This window comes from Coloeus monedula (assembly GCF_965178545.1).
Source record: "Coloeus monedula genome assembly, chromosome: 1".
Lineage (NCBI taxonomy): Eukaryota > Metazoa > Chordata > Aves > Passeriformes > Corvidae > Coloeus > Coloeus monedula.
Window position 1 is genome coordinate 75,252,193 of NC_138781.1, and position 16,729 is coordinate 75,268,921.

The window sequence follows — 16,729 nt, forward strand, 5'->3', positions numbered from 1 at the left end:
GTGGTTTAAATTGCATTCCACTACATGCATATATTTAGCATACGCAATTAGGAAACCAAGATGATTAACATTCACAGACAAGCTTTTTTTCCCTAATGAGATTGTACTTATTTCAAACTATTGAATGTTCTCAATGCTAAAAATTTGTCCTCGGGTATAAAAAAATTTATTACACAATGTAGTACCTTCAACTTCCTTAACTTTTCTGCTGCATGCTTCATACACGATAGAACAGGTAATTACACTGCTGTTTCTGCACAGCTTTAGTTCTACAGTTTCAACAGACTCCTTTATAATTCTGTCTCCACAATGACATTTTAAATATTCTAAATGGCTAGACTGAGAAGAAATGTTCGAATATACAAGCCAATGAGGTGTGTTACATCTCTATATCTATTCTGGACACAGCGCATGCATTCAGGATGATTAAGTAAAGCATGTATACATGACACTGCTTCCATTCTAAGTCTAAGACTTCTAAAATTCGTATTCATCACAGCTGAGAATCAAAACCAAGTTTTACTAACAGTGGTATTCCTAACCCAGTAAGGAGATTTTGGTACTAGGGAGTCTCTACCACATAACTGTGTAGCAAATACCACAGTTATTCTGATCCTTCACTGTGGTTTCCCACTACGATAATATAAATGCAGAAAAATACTTAAGCTCTTCACTAGATTAAATTATTCAACTTTTTTGTGCTTCTCTTACTTGAGAGTGTTACTAAAGAGATTCCCCCTTTTGGGTTTCTAATTCATGAATATGAACACTTTGAACTCTGTAAAAGGATTTGAAACAGGTTTGTTGTCTGTAATCTGCCATAATCTTTCTCTGTGGTTTTTTTTTCCAAGGAATCAAAAACTCTCAAATTGCCTGCCTTCAAAGTGCAGTTAAATCTCCACACTAGACACAAAAGTGTATTTATGAGGACAAAATGAATAGCAATCATTTTTCCATGTTGTGGGCTCCTCGCTATCTGCAGACTATCTGTTGACTAATTTTGAGTAGACAAGTGACTTGCTAATCCTCCTGAAGAATAAAGGGTAAAAATAAATCTGTTTTCAATAATGCTCATTTCTTCAAAGAGAAGAAATTGTGCTGGCAATTGCATATCAGAGTTTTGTTTATGCTCAGAAGCCTTTTTCTTATTCTCCCCAACAAAGCTGAAAGACTTGACTTCTATGAAGCCTTTCACTTCTTCAAACTGCCACTTCTATAAAACCTCCTAATATGTGTTTTTTCTTTGGTTGTTTCTTTTTAAAATTTCATCAAATACAACTGAATAGAGCAGCAAAATCTATCAACTGCTTCCCAATATTTTCATGCTTAGTTTTGCTTGAAAAAATCTAAATACTGCTAATACAATTGCATTAAATGTTCTTGTTTTCTCCCAAATCCTACCCCTTTTTTCAGTGGGAAGCCCATTTGCAACTAATTTTCATCCATGCATTCACTAGTAGTTAGCAGCTAACACAAATGACAACTTGTTATAACAAAGAAAAGACCAAGTAGGCAGCAAAGAAGCTATTTTACTGACCAGTCACTGCAGCTTCCTGTTCAGATGAACAGCAAGAGAGATGCAAGATGTCTACAACTCCAAGCAGAGTTTAATGTTCAAGAAAACCCTTAAAGGCTTCCCCAAAAGGAAGCTCAGACAGCCTACCTTCTCGCTGAGGTCTGTGGGAAGCCATCGGGAGTCCATCATGAGGTGCTGTGGTTCGTTCTAGCAAACTGGTCTCTTTACTTGACATGCAGTCATCATGGGAAAAGTTGTTCTAAATTAAGAAGGAGAAAAAAAAAAAAAAGTGTCTTAGTATAAGATCTAATTACCAAAGCTTGCTCTAAACAGCAGGTACTACAAAAAACCCCACAAACCCACACTTTATCTGGTATTCCACAGGACAAAAACCTGAAGCTCCTGACAGTGGCAAAAAGATGGTCATTAGCCACTTCAGTTCTTACTCTATTTACATGTTTATCAAATGCCACCTATAACCTCCCATGTTTCACTGACCTTATTTTAAAAACAGAATAGGGTAGCAGATAGGGTATCTCAAGCTAGACAACTCCAGATCATTAGCTCAGAACTTCAGTAATAATTTACTATTAGTATGAACTCCTTCAACTACTAATGTGTCAAGTCATCTACTCACTACATTCTAAATACAGTCTCCTCAACTATTTTCATGCCCTGTACCTTCAGCCTGCCATCTCTTCTATAGAGGAAATCAGGAGTAACTGCTTGGACAGTCTATGAGGACATATGGTCCTGACAGCTAAATCCATGCATCTCTTACTAAGTAAGCATATAGAACGCAAGCAGTTGCCACCAACACCCTCACTTTCATAGAGAAAAGGACAGACTGAAAGCTCATCTCCCCCCACATTTACATGCAGACTTCAAAATTATATGCCATGAAGTATTACTGGTTTAATACAGTGCACAAGGAGGGACAGAAGAAGAAATCATACAAGATAGGTAACATGGACAGATAAGTAAGAGAATAAAGAACAATCTAGACTAACAACGATAAATAAGAAGAAAGTATTAGAAGAGTATGGACTATATGTGGTTTCCCTAGGGTAACAAGAGCCTATATAATTCTTTCCAAATTAAGATAAAACATTAATGTATCAATTTACACATTCTTCAAGGACCAGGTCTTGCTAAAACAAAAGAAAGCAACAAACTGACCAACCAAGCTAAAATTCAGAAATATTTTAAAACATCCAGTGACATAAGATGCAACTGCTTAACTCCATGTTCAAGGAAACAACACACTGCCTTAAAAAGGGACATCCACAAAGAACTGGGAAATACAGGAAGTTACTAGCAAATTTTTGGATTAATCTGTTTTAAGTAAAGCACCCTTATTTATCTGTAACAAGCAGTGTAACATATGAGCTGATTAAATAGCAAGTTAGGGGACACTGAATGCACCAGAAACATTTAGGAACTGGTCTGCTTGAAAACTAGAAGATTTTTTCATTCAGGATGAAGAACACTGCTCCACTGAAAGACCTTAATAAAAGATGGGTAGAGGGAAAATATAAATCTCCAGAGATCACTCTATTTTTAAATGCAAGAAGCACAATAGTAAGTGCCAGAATATATGTGGTTTGTTGGGGTTTTTTAAGGACTTGTGCAATGTGATGAGACAAATCATCAGCCAAGACTGGTTACTGTATTTCTTGACGAGGACCCCAAGACTGTCACAACAGAATGACCAGAATGAGGAAGCCCAGAGGCAGCAAAAGACATCTGAATCCCCTGCCAATTCTTCAACAAACTTCTTCAGATGTGACAGATATATCAGCTAAAGCTGGCTTCACCCTACTAAACCAGCTTTACTTCATCTATAGCGTGGGTACAAACTGTGGCAACTCTGAACAGTATATCCAACACATGCAGACCTGAGAAGTGTCCAGGCATCAAGCCTGCCCTGGGCATGCTGGTAACCTAACTTTGATCAGTGACATCAATACCAGCACACAGCATCTCTAGACTGCACTGCAGGGTATTTTAGCAGTTTCTTCAAACTGGTGTATGGTTTGTGCTCTGAGGGCCAGTAATGTCAGGTTTCGAAGCCATCAGATTTAAAATATAAAGCCTGCTTTGTTTCTTCAAGATAAAACTCATATCAGTCCCCAGTCATTCAGTAAACAATCTCAGCAAACATCTGATAAATGATGAGCGCAACGTCAGATATGGAATAAAAAAGGACAACAGCTGTTTGTCAATGAGATGGCAATTTTTTAACAGCTTCAGCACATTTTCAAGTTTAATTTACTAAAAGAAAAAAACAACCCAAACAAGCCAACACACAAGCATGCTCTGGAGAGAACCACTTTCAGAATTCTTCAAAAAAACCCACTGATACTGTTTCAGCAGACATTTCATAACAACTGTGGACAGAAAAAGTGGAAGTACTTTGGTGTGGTTAAGTGTTAATTCCTTATCTAAAACCAATCAAATTTAAAGTCAAACCTTCTTTTGCCTTCGAAGTCAGGATATTTGTTTTGATTAATGGAAAATAAATTACAGTCTGTTCTAAAAAATAATTGCTAGTTAAAAAGTCAAATAAACTGTGAGCAGTTTTAAGAAGAGGTATAGAAATAAGATTTACTTCAAAAAAGTATTCTGTTCAGCTCATGTCAAAGAAGCATTAAATACTGCTGCTACCCCTCCTAATACTAGAAAACTGCTTCTCACCTAGCACATACATCATCTTTGTAACAGCATACAAATTCTTTTGCAGTGAATTATTCTAGAACGGTTATTTTTCTATCCATGGCAGCAGTCTGTAACAGGCAAATTACAACTGCATTTGAAGACCCCCTCTAAACTGCAAAATATTACATTTCAAAACTTACTAAAATAATTATATTGATGATTATAAAAGACCTATAATAAATTCATAATTTATTCACTTGAAGAACTCTTCACCTTGAAAGTTAACCAGTAATATGCACTGTGTGTATTTTGTGACCACTGGCTTTCACATAGCTAGTGCAACACAGGAGGTAGACAGCAGGAAAATCCAGGGCAGTTGTAGCTTTACCTTACAGCCTGCACAGGCTGTCCCTTTGCCAGCTCCAGATCCTGTCTTAAGCTGCATTACATCTCTTCACTTTCGGTGTTACCTGCTGTGACAGTTCTACATCAAATTCACAAGTAACTAAAATACAGGTGTCACTGTCAGAGCAGACAACTCTAGCATGCAAGTGACTGGAAAGTCTAGGCAGTCTGAAGGGCCAGAGAATATTAAGAGTGGCACCATGTGTTGCTACTTGGTGCCAGTCACACCAGGAACACAAGTCCTTTAAAGCCCGACACACTGCTGAGGAAGGCCACGCTGTATAGAACCAGCTGTGCTCATCCTTTCCTGTCAGTGAATACAACGCATTCCGTGTTCACACAACACACGCAAGCACAAGGTTAACTCTCACACAGGCCTTTGTCACTGTGAGACTTCACTGCAGCTCACAGTGCTGCTGTTAATGATTAAAATACAGTGAAGCAAGAAATGTGGGTGGCCTCAAACCAGCTGCCAGATAATTAATTTGATAATCACACAGATCCTTGTGATGGCTGGAGGATTAACTACAATTCTCCTTGAAAGTGAAACGAGCTAAGAGAGCACCCTAAAAATTATCTGCTCTTACAACCTAGACCAGAGTTTTGTATCAAACAGATCTGACCTCATATGGTTGAAAGCAAGTACTATGTTAAAAAAACAACCTTATCACTTGAGACATTTCCCAGGACTGTATCATACAATCATAGAATGTTTTGAGTTGGAAGTGACCTTAAAGATCACCTACTTCCAACCCCTCTGCCATGGGCAAGGATACCTTTCACTAGACCAGGTTGCTCAGAGTCCCATCCAACCTGGCCTTGAACACTTCTTGGGATGACGCATCCACAATTTCTCTGGGCAACCTGTTCCAGTGTCTCACTGCCCTCACAGCAAAGAATTTCTTCCTAGTATCTAGGATATGGTTGGATTTCTTGCCTGCAAGCACACACTGCCAAGTCACATTGAGCTTCTCATCAAACCACACTCTTAAGTTCTTCTTCCCAGGGCTGCTCTCCACTCTCTGTGAAGCCTGTATTTGTGCTTGGGATTGCCCCAACCCACCAGCAGGACTTTGCACTTGGCCTACTTGAACTTCATGAGGTTCACAGAGATTCCCCTCTCAAGCCTGACAAGGTCCTGTGGATCCGTCCCTCCAGTGTGACAATGGCAACACAGTTTGGTGTCATTGGCAAACTTGCTGAGGGTGCCCTTGATCCCCCTGTCCGTGTCACTGACAAAGATGTTGAACAGCACTGGTCCCAGCACCAACCCCAAGGAACTCCAGTTGTCACTGATCTCCGCTTGGACCAGTGAGCCCCTGAAAACAACTCCTTAAGTGCGACCATCCAGCCAATTCCTTATCCACTGAGTGGTCCATCTGTCAAATCCATGTCTCTCCAGTTTAGAGACAAGGCTGTCATGTAGGACAGTGTCAAATGCTTTGTACAAGTACAGGTAGATGATGTCAGTTGCTCCTCCCTTATCTACCAACACTATCACCCCGATGTAGAAGGCCATCAAATCTGTCAGGCATGATCTGCTCTTAGCAAAGCCATGTTTGTCACAAAACACCTCCTTATTTTCCAGGCACCTTAGCATGGTTTCAAGGAGGATCTGTTTCATGATCTTGCCGAGCAGAGGTGAGACTGATCAACTTCTAGTTCCCCAGGTCTTCCTTATTTCCCTCTTTTAAAATGGGGCTTATGTTTCCCTTTTTCTGGCCAGCGGAAACTTCACTAGACTGCCATGACTTCTGAAATATAATGGATAGAGGCTGAGACACTTCAACTGTCAGTTCCCCCAGGACCCATGGATGCATCTCATCAGGTCCCCTTGACTTGAGCACCTTCATATTCCTTAGATGGTCTTGAACATGTTCTCCTACAGTTGGTGGTTCTTCTGCCTTTGCTGCTGTGACTTCAGTGCTGTGTGCTGGAGCACTTGGTGAAGACTGAGGCAATAAGTTGTTGAGTACCTTGGCCTTCTCTGTATCCTAGGATATGGAGACCAAATATGCCATTTACTTTTGGAGAGGGCTCACAGTTACTCGAGTCTTCCTTTTACCACCAATGTACTTACAGAGGATTTTGTTGTTGCCATTGACATCCCTGACTAGATTTAGTTCTATCAGGGCTTTAGCTTTCCTAACCTGGGTGCTCAAACAGCTTGTCTCTACTCCTCCCAGGGTATCTGTCACTGCCTTGCACCCTTTGTAGGCTTCTTTTTCATGTTTCACTTTATCCGGAAGCAATTTACTTATCCACACAGGCGTCCTAGTATTTTTGTCTGACTTCCTTCTCACTGGGATGCATCACTACTGAGCTTGGAGGAGGTGATCCTTTAATATCAGTTTTCTGGGGCTCCTCTTCCCTCCAGGGCTTATTCCATGCTTCTCTACCAAGCAGTCTCCTGAAGAGGAGTCCAAGAGTGTTTGTCTCAAGGCCTAGGGGTGCCTGTCTGTAACACAAGCACCAAATATCTAAAGTGGAGAGCCATCCTGCTGAGAAGGATGTTGCTCTACCTAATGCCACATGAGCTGAGCAGATCACAGCTAGCCTACACATGACAGATGTCCAAACTCTGCCTTCTATCAATGTAGATGACTGATCAAACAATGTCAATATGTACTGAAATCTGTTATTGGATAGCCTACTAATCATCATGAGCAAGTGATTGATGTACATAAGTCTTCTGATGCTTGCATTGCACTTTCATAAAAGAACTACTCATTCATCAGCTCTGATGAGCACTAATAAGGAAAACATATTTGCAGCAGCTGGACAGCTTGATTAGTTCTGTATGCCAAAATATGAAACATTACTTTTCTGCAAGACTACAGTAAATGTGCTGTGAGGGACAGCACTACTCAGCCTTGCAGGCTGTGCAGATGTAAACTGGCACAGCTCATTCATTCATCTACAAGTGGGAACTGACAAACAAAACCAGATGAAAGAAGGCATTTTTGAAAAAATCAAGGTCTAACTCATGATCATGAGTTATAAACTACAGCATCTGCACCTTCAAGAAAATTGAGTGATGTCAAAATAATCATTAACAGATGTGGTGCCAATTACAAGACCAAAGGCATGATTTGCTTACAACAAACCTTGCAAGCTCCTACCCTCATTGCTTCACAGCTGTGATATGCAGATGCATTGGTACATAGCTGTGACAGCACGAAGGTTCAACATCACCTCTCCAGAAGCAACAACTGGGTGAAACTGCCTGTGTACTTGTGTGCTGCTGAACTCTCTCCTGACGACAGCAGCAGCAGACATGAAGCCTTACTCAACACACTGAGCAACTGTATCTGCACCCCACCACTGCGGGGAGTGGCTTGGGTACAGGGATAGAACATTCAGGCCATCTTAAAATGGAAATCCAGCATATGCATTTAATACTCACAAATGCAAACATATAGAGCAGCAATGCTTCAAAACCTGTTTAATGCTGACCACTGTTGATACAACAGACTGTCCCCTAACCAAAAAAATCCAGTACTGTCTCAGATGAGCTGCTAGGCAAATGCAAGATCAAGACTGCAGACAATTGCCCAACTGACATTGCTGCTAAGCCATGCTCCAATCTGGAAGCTCTGAGCTATACAAAGGCACCATCCAATTGATCTAAGATGCAGACAGCTGTTCTACAACACTCAAGATCTAAGACCAAAAAGATCCACCACATTATCTCTCTTTTGGTCAAACCAACCTACAGCATAGGTATTTCCATGTTAACTTATGTTTTAACATGCAGAATCAACCTTCAGAACAATAATGCTTATTCCACATAGAACCACAGCTGAAGAAATGGGCAGACAGGAATCTCAGAAAGTTCAACATGGGGAAGTGCAAAATCCTTCACCTGGGCAAGAACAACTACAGGCACCACACATTCTGGGACTTAACCAACTATAAAGCAGCTTTGCAGAAAAAGACCTATACACATAAAAATGTACATATACCTGTGAGTGTGTGTGTGTATACACACATCTGAAGGGAGGGTGCAAAGAGGATGGAGTCAGGCTCTTTTCAGCAGTGACCAGTGACAAAAGCAGAAGCAGCAGGCAGAAACTGAAACACAGGAGATTCCCTCTGGACATCTGGAAACACTCTTTCATTGTCAGGGTGACTGAGCACAGGCTGCCCAGAGAGGTTGCGGAGTCTACATCCTTGAAGATACTCTTAAGCAAGCAAGACCTCCAGAGGTCTCAGCCAGCCTCAACCCCTGCATGGTTCTGTGACCAGACATAAAATCCCGTAACATGTGCAATAAAAGCCTGACTGGCTGAACATACAGATCAAATGAATTATGTGTTACTGCTCTATTAACTCATATTTACTAAGCTGAACCACACAGAGAGTATGCACAGGTGCCTAAAAGTACTTCAAAGCATATTTGTTTAGCCAAACTATGTTAAGAGCTCACCTGTAAGAGGCAGCAACAAAACACTATGATGGAGACAAACCTGACAAAACATCAGCTGATTCAGGGATGAAAATGACACCATATAACAGCTTCAGCAATCACATACTGACTAACTTATAGCACTACCAAATAGTAACAATTTTGAGACAAAGGCCATACCAACCCTCTTACATCACAAGGACAAATTCAACTCTCAAGGCCTGTGGAATTACATTTAAAGTACTAGACATGGCAGCTACACCTATGACTTACAAGTGCTGGGGAAATAATGCACCTTGTGTTTGCTAGAAACACAGTGTGTTCTAAGTCTCACCTGCACCTGAGCTTTTAACAGGACCTAAACCACAGTTTCAGTCCAACCTAGCTAGTCCATGACAAAGTAGAGAATTTGAAGCCATAGCCAGCCAAGCTCCAGTTCAGGTGTAACTGTATCCCCAGGTGGTTGCTCATCCAACGCTCTGTGCAACTTCAGTACTCTTGTTATTGTCAGCTGAGTGAATAAAAATAAAACTACTTGAATGTAGCAGTTCAGACTAATACAAAAAAAATATGCTCATAACAGTCTGGAGTGACAGGAAGATTTCAAAGCATTTGCCCCTGAAGAGTAGTTCACTGAAGTACAGTCAGTACTGAGAAGGGACAATGCCTTCATTACTACGTTTAATTACCATCAGAGGGCAATATATAATTTTGTCCAATCCTTGAACTCCAGCATAGTTTGGAAGTATTCTCTCATGTACGGCATCTCCGAATAACAGAAAATCTCTGTCTTGTGGTTATCTCATTTTTAAGACACTTCCCAAGACACTAAATTTTCTTTAAGTGTTTAAAGTATGTTTACTTTCTTCTCCCAAAAACACAAGATTAAGAGGTTGAGGAAAGGCAAGAAACTCAAAAAGGAATGCAGTTTCCAGCCAGATCTCTGAGACAGTCTTCTGCCAGTTTTGGTCTCCAGAAGCATAAACCTTTAGACTTGGAGGATACTACAGAAATTCATCAACTCTTTAAGGAAAAGTAGGCATTTTGCTTAAATTACAGTTAATGAAGAATCAGCTGTAGTGTTTTCTAGGACAGCTATGGCTAGAGACTGACACTGGCAAGCAAACAAGGTGACAGATTTAAGCAGGCAGAATCCTACAGACTTCAGATGTTTCACAGACACAACCATCTTACTGCTGCTGTCTGCACCCTTTTCTGCAGGTCTAGAAAAAGCTGAGATTCCTCTGGACTCCAAACCCAGTGAGATCCTGCTATCTATAAATAAGTCAGCATTGGGCAACCCTGAAAACCAGACCACAGCTCAACTACAGCAATGCAAGCGCAAGCATTAGGAAGTCAGGGGTGTATTTTCAACTCTCAGTACTCATTTACTATGCTGGAGAACAAACTGTCAGGGACAACAGCAAGAGACTGATTAACTCTGGTATAATGGGACTGGGAAAGGCTACAAGCTTCTACTAACATCTCATATTTAGAACTAAACAGCTAAAACAGCTCAAAGCAGTGAAAGCTTTTACTCTGCAATTTCCTGGAGCATCAGCATGCACATCTATATAGAACTCAGTCATTTTAGGCATTGTCTTTTATCTAGCTATGACTTCCTTTCCAGAAGAGTTCCAGTAATGTTTCTGGAAATTCTTAACTCCTGTTTGGAGCCAGAAAAACTCCTGTTCAGAGACAAGGCTGTTAGGTTCTCTGAGGCAGCTGGAATATTTTTTATGTCAGTATGCTAAACTTGTAAAACATTTGTATTTCCCCAGAGTGTACCACCATTTAAAAGATCTTTGCCACAAGTAAAATTCCATTTTTTATCTTGATGTCTCTTATCTAAACCAGACTCTGAAGACACACTTTTCCTTATATTCAACTCTATGACACTAAAAACAGCGCACTGCAGACAGAGCTCTTAGATTCTAAAATTAAATTCTACTACCTTATTCTGCTGGAAGTGACTGAAGATCAATTATAAAAGCACTCTTCTAATTTGCAGACGAAGTATCCTATAAATACAAGTGTACTAAGAAAAATACGCAAATAGAAAATTTCCCTTTCTTTGTAAGTAGAGACTTTTTTCTGTGAAGAATCCTCCAGCCAGCTAATTATACTATTCAACAAACCATTATCTCCAGGAGATTGCTTTTTTCAACAGAACCTTGGTTCTGTTCCTGTCAAGTATGCCTGATCAAATGTTCCAGGGCATAATGCAAGCCACAGTTATTATGGTGGTAGATATTCAGAACGTCCTCAGTATTTCAGCATTTTGATCCCAGACATTCAATGGGATGGAAAAAGATGAGGAATAAAGTCAAACTCCTTTGATAAAGATGTACTTAGTAAACACAAATAATCAATGCAAGAGTTAAGCTATATGTTGCTACTTAAACCAATATACAGTGGTATCAACAGGATCTTTGCACATTAACACTTCTTTCATTCAGCAGCAAATGCCCAATTTATTCTTATACTTCAACTTTAGATTCAAAATTGATATTCTGCAGCTTAATGCACCAATGACTTTTTTTGAAAAGGCATTGTTATTATAAGCCACACCTTAAATTAAGGATTTGAAAATAGTATCAAATATTTATGTAAAAAACTCCCAAACCTTAATTCAGAACACTTTATAAAGAAACAAAATTTATGCAATTGTAAGGAGATCCTAGCTCTGCCCATCCCACTCTTAACAGTCCTACCTCCCACAACTTTGGAATTTCTCCATCATTTTGAGCTGAATTTGTTAAAATATATCACTAAGAAATGTTACATTTTTAAAAGACCGTTGAATTAAGACCCCAAAAAGAGCAACAATCTTAGGAAACCTTTGTCATGAAACAACTTCATTGCGATCTCAATTTTATCAGACAACACAGACCCTCTCCAGAAAACATTACCCCAATAACGGGAAAAAGCAAATTGCTTTATGTTCTAGTAAATCATCTCAAGCCTTGGTGTTCACTAAAGCTAGGTGTTACAGCTCCTTCAAACCTCAAACCGAGCCATTTTTTTAGATATGCCACGTGCACGGTCCTTTGCCCTAAGGAATTCAGAATCCAGAACTGACAAGCCACCTGACTCAACTCCAGGTCCGAACTCCGTCACTTCTGCAGGGTGATTTCACATCACTGCTGCCAGCCATAGAAATACATTATTGTTTCACGGCCCACGTGAACAACAGCTCTGTGACCACCTTCCGACGGGTCAGAAGCCGGAAGGTGAGAACGCCCGGGAGCGCTAAGCACGGGAAAGCAGAGCTGAGCTCGCAGCCTCTCTGCACAAAACTGCTGCTGCGCCTGTTCTGACCGATCAACGGGCACGCCACAGTGCCCGCACAGACGCCGGGCTCTTGCCAGCGCCCCAGGCCTCCCGCCTGCCGCCGCGGGAAGCGGGGAAGCCGGGAAGCGGGGCAATCCCGGCGGCCGCGGGGGCCGAGCCCTCCCCGTTATGCAACGGCGGCCCCGCCCCTTCCCGCCGCGCCGGGCGCCGCCCCGCGAGCACGTGACCGGGAGCCAGCCGCCGCCATATTGGACGGGGCGGGAAGCGGCGGTCACCATCAGGCACCGCTTCCGTGTTCCCCGCGCAGGGGGCTGGCGGAGCGGCCCCCGCCCCCGCGGCGCGGCAGCGGGGCTGTGCCCTCACGGGGCGCGGGGGATCCGTGACCCCCGTCCTCCCTGCAAGCAAAGAGAGTGACGGGTCACCCCGTTTACGCGGGCCGTGACGGCGCTCGGTGTGTAGGGGCGTCGTGTCCCTCCTCGCTCCCCCTCCCGCCGGTCCTTCTGCCCTCGCCGCGCCCGGCTGTGCCCGTCTAACGGGGGAGCAAAAAGTCCGCGTCCCCCTTCCGGGGGCGGCCATTGCCACCCGCGACGGGCACCGCCTGCCCGAGCACTTCCCGGGCGGCCACGGAGCACCGCGACCGCCCTGAAGGCTCCCGAGCAGAGCTGCTTGGGCTGCCCGGCTTGGAGCGGGTCATTCCCAGAGATGGAGCCCTGCCCTTTCGACACGAGCCCAGCCGAATAAAATTTCAGAAAGGTCTTTATGAACCGTTCTAGTTCACAAACGCAGAGCCCTGAAGGCACTCAAATTTCAGAGATTAAAGGAGGCTAAAAGGCCTGTGGACACCCGACAGGATTTTAAAATGAAGTTCAATTTAACGCTACGGCAGCATTTTGCCAGGGAAGTCTTTAACCCTGCTACCTGGCTCCATCTCTTCCAGCGTTTTATCTGCGAGGGTCCCACTGTCCCCATGGAACTGAAAATACTCTGCAGAAACCCACTGATCCCTCTGTTCCCTGTCAGCCATTATTTCCCAGAAAGGCTGTGCTGTACTTACAATTAGCCATTAAGAAAGGGGGGAGGGGGAGGAAAGCCTACGGAAGGGTTGCCGTTTCACTGCTGTGTCGACTATGGAGTATGTGATGTGCATGTTCAGCCAAGCTGACTCGGGTCTCTCAGTGTTCCCTGAGTAAACAAAACCACCACAACTTGGACAACTGCTTTTATGCTGAAGCCAGAACACTGCACAAAACTGACTTCCATTCCAGTAGTTCACGGGAGCCTGCTCTCCCAACTGCATTTGGTGGGACACACTGAGCAGCTACAACTGCTGTGCCAGCTCCAGGCAGGAAGTATGTTTCCGGTTACTAGCACTTTAAACCCAGAGGAACAGTGTCCAGTCTTACCACTTCCTGCAATTCAATCTTCTCCCCGGAAAGATGGACTTTCAGGATTAATTCTGGGATAGAACTAGACTTGATGCAGGCCAGCGAGCCAAAATAGACACTTTTTGGTCTGATGTTCGAAATTCATTGTGATTTCAATCCCGTAACATCTGCCCATTAGTTTATGGCCTGCCAAATGCATTTTGGCCTTTAAATGATATAAGCATTTACTTAATACATCTGAAGGCTTAGAAACTCATCCCTCTCCTTCAAGTACTCCTCAGGAGCATATCCCACCTTTAGCAAACAGAAGGAGCCATTCCTTTCATACAGCAGGCAATGCCGAAGTTTTCTACAAGTGGACTGAAATGGACTGCACTGCAAGCAACTTAGGAACAAAATCCAAAACCCCAACCCTTACTGCTTTGTACCCTTTTCTGTCAAGTAACTCATGAAAACCTGATGGGTTCAGTGGAACAGTACTATGAACACCCATCTTCCAGCCCTTCCTTCCCCTTTGCACGAGAGGCCATCTATAGACCAAAAACTGCAGAGCTCCATGAGGACGGCTTGGCTGCATAAATATGGGGCAAATTTTAAAGCCAATGCTCATCAAGAGGGCAGCAGTGAACGGCACTGGGGAAAAACCTCCGCTTAAACAGAGCTACTGCACAGGAGAAAGCTCCCGTTGTCACTCACTGCAAGTCCTCATCCCCGGTGACAGCCACCTCCTAGCAACAAGTGGCACATCGGCTTTCAAGATGAGCTTTGCTGTTTCCTAACAGCCACCCAAAAAAAATCCGTTTTCTCTGCACAGAAGCTCCAGTTGTGACACTTTGTTGCTTTAGTGGAATCATTACCACCCCTTCCCCAACGTTGTCAGCCATCTCACTGAACCTGGTATTTCAGAGAACCAGCCTTCGAGCTGGTGACCCGACTCTGATTTTCTTGCCAAGTTCAAGCCTGTGTCTCATTTTGGGAAGGGGCAAGGGAGCAGGCTCCATATAAAAAATATTTCAACGTATTCTATAGGTTTGAAGCCCCTAGAGAATGCTCTCTTAGGCAATCTGGTCTCTATCTAGCATGACTGTTATTATTATTTCTATTTTTACAAGTTTAGTCAAGCTGTTGCTTGTATTCCTGCATCGTACAGTGGCCTACAGCAATACGAGGCAGCCAGTTCAGTACTGTGCACCCTGCACTCCAGCACGGCAGAGTTCCAGAAAAAAAAGCAGTGTTCCAGAAAGCATGGCAGGCTAGGAAAATCAGCCCTTCCCCCCGCCAAGAAATTCGTAGTAGACACTCCGCAGCAGGTTGTGGGGGCGGCCGGGGCTGACACTGTCGTGGTAGGGGGAGGACGGGAGGGACTACTCCCAATGGGGGGATTCGGGGAAAGCAAGCAGCCGCTCTTACGAAAACGAGAGACCGATGGAAGAAGGACCCGCTGAGATGGCGCAGCAGGAAGAGCGCAGGACGCGGCGTTACCTGGGCTGGGTGGCGGCCGAAGCCCTCCTCCTCCTGGTCCCCGCACAGGGCTCTCCGCAGCCGCTCCAGGTGCTCCCGCAGTGTGACCCGCTGGTGGAAGGAGAAAGCCGGGTGCAGCGAGGCCATGGTGAAGAGCAGGAGCAGCTCCTCCTGCGCGCCGCAGCCCAGGCCCTGGGCGGCGGGGAGCCCGGCCTGCCCGTTCTCCGCGGCTCCGTCCATCACCACCACCACGTCCCCCTCCTCCTCCTCCTCTTCCTCCTCCTCGGCCGGGGCCCGCCGCGCCGCCGGGCAGCTCTGCAGGATGGAGTCCACCTGGGGCAGGAGGCGGTGCAGGCGGCCGGCGGCCTCGCGGTTCTCGGAGCCCAGCAGGGCCAGGTAGACGATGAGCTTGGAGCGCACGGCCGGGTCGCGGAAGTCGCCGAGCTGCCCGGGGTCGCTGAGCCCGTTGGCCTTGGCCTCCGAGTCGCGGAGGCAGTGGTAGTCCTTGCGGGCCAGGTCCTCCAGGCAGGAGCCCAGGAATCGCAGTTCCAGAGGGTTGCACAGGTCCAGCAGCCCCACCATGAACTCCAGGCGCTGCGCCGAGCCCAGCACCAGCCCGAACCACTCGTACACCGTCTCCTTGTCGGTGCGGGCGGCCGCCGAGCCGGGACCGCCGCCGCCCGGAGCGCCCAGCGAGGCGGGGGGGGGCGGCGGGCCGGGCCCAGGCCCCGGCCCCAGGCCGTGCAGCCGGCTCGGCCTCTCCAGCCCACACCCCCTTCCCGCCGCCGCCGCGGCGCCCCCGCGGGCCCGGGGCACCTGCTGCTGCAGCGGGAGGTGACAGTCCAGGGCACCACTGGGCTCCTTCAGCCCCGCCGCCGTCCCATCTTCCGCCGCTGCTGCCTTGTGGCTCGTCTGCTTCAGGGGCAGCTTCATCTTCAGCATCCTCGGCGGCGGCGCGGGGGGGACGCGACGCCCGCCGGCACCCGGCGGCAGCGGGGAGGTGGCGGCGCTCAGGCGGAGCCGCTCATGCCGCTCATGCGGCCCGGCCGGCGCGGGAGCGGCGCGCGCACACGCGGAGCGGGCGGGAGGGCGGCCGAAACGGTCTTGGCGGGCGGGGAGGGAGGAGTGGGCGGGCGGGGCGGGGCTCGGTTGCGGCGGCGGCCGTTCCCCGTCTCCGCCTCTCCCCGGCGGTTCCCCCTCTCCCCGCCTGTGTCCGGCGCCCGCGCAGAGCCGGTAGGCGCCGGCGGTGGAGCGCTCGCGACCCCGGGCCGGCTCGGCGGGACCGGCTGAGGCCCGAGCTCCCGGCGGGGGAACGGGGGCAGGGGAAGGGCGGGTGGCGGGCGGAGCGCGCGCGCGCCTCTCCGCCTATGGGCGCCGCCCGCGTCAGCGCGCGCGCCCGCTCGCGGCCGGGGGCCGGGGGGCGCGAGGCGGGGCGGCGAGTTGTGCGCGGGGCTGCGCGCGCGGCGCGCCCCGGGCACGCGCGGCCGCCGCGGCCCCGCCCCGCCAGCGGCCCGCCCGGCGCGCGGCGCAGGGACCGGTGCCCGGTTTGGGAACCGGCGGGGGCCCCGGGTGTGTCCGGTGAGTTCCATTGGTCGCGCCGAT

At 46.4% G+C, this 16,729-nt stretch overlaps 1 protein-coding gene across 4 annotated transcripts in view; it reads right to left on the reverse strand.

The window, feature by feature from the left end:
• Positions 1–16,424, reverse strand: part of ZCCHC2 (zinc finger CCHC-type containing 2) — a 46,430-nt gene extending 30,006 nt beyond the window's left edge. For all 4 annotated transcript variants that reach the window (XM_082280023.1, XM_082280022.1, XM_082280021.1 and 1 more), the window contains exons 1-2: positions 15,149–16,424; positions 1,664–1,775 (exon numbers count right to left, since the gene is read on the reverse strand). In XM_082280023.1, coding sequence (XP_082136149.1) covers positions 1,664–1,775; positions 15,149–16,069 — 1,033 coding nt within the window. In that variant the 5' untranslated portion in view covers positions 16,070–16,424. The remainder of the gene's footprint in view (positions 1–1,663; positions 1,776–15,148) is intronic.
• Between the last annotated feature and the right edge of the window lie 305 nt (positions 16,425–16,729).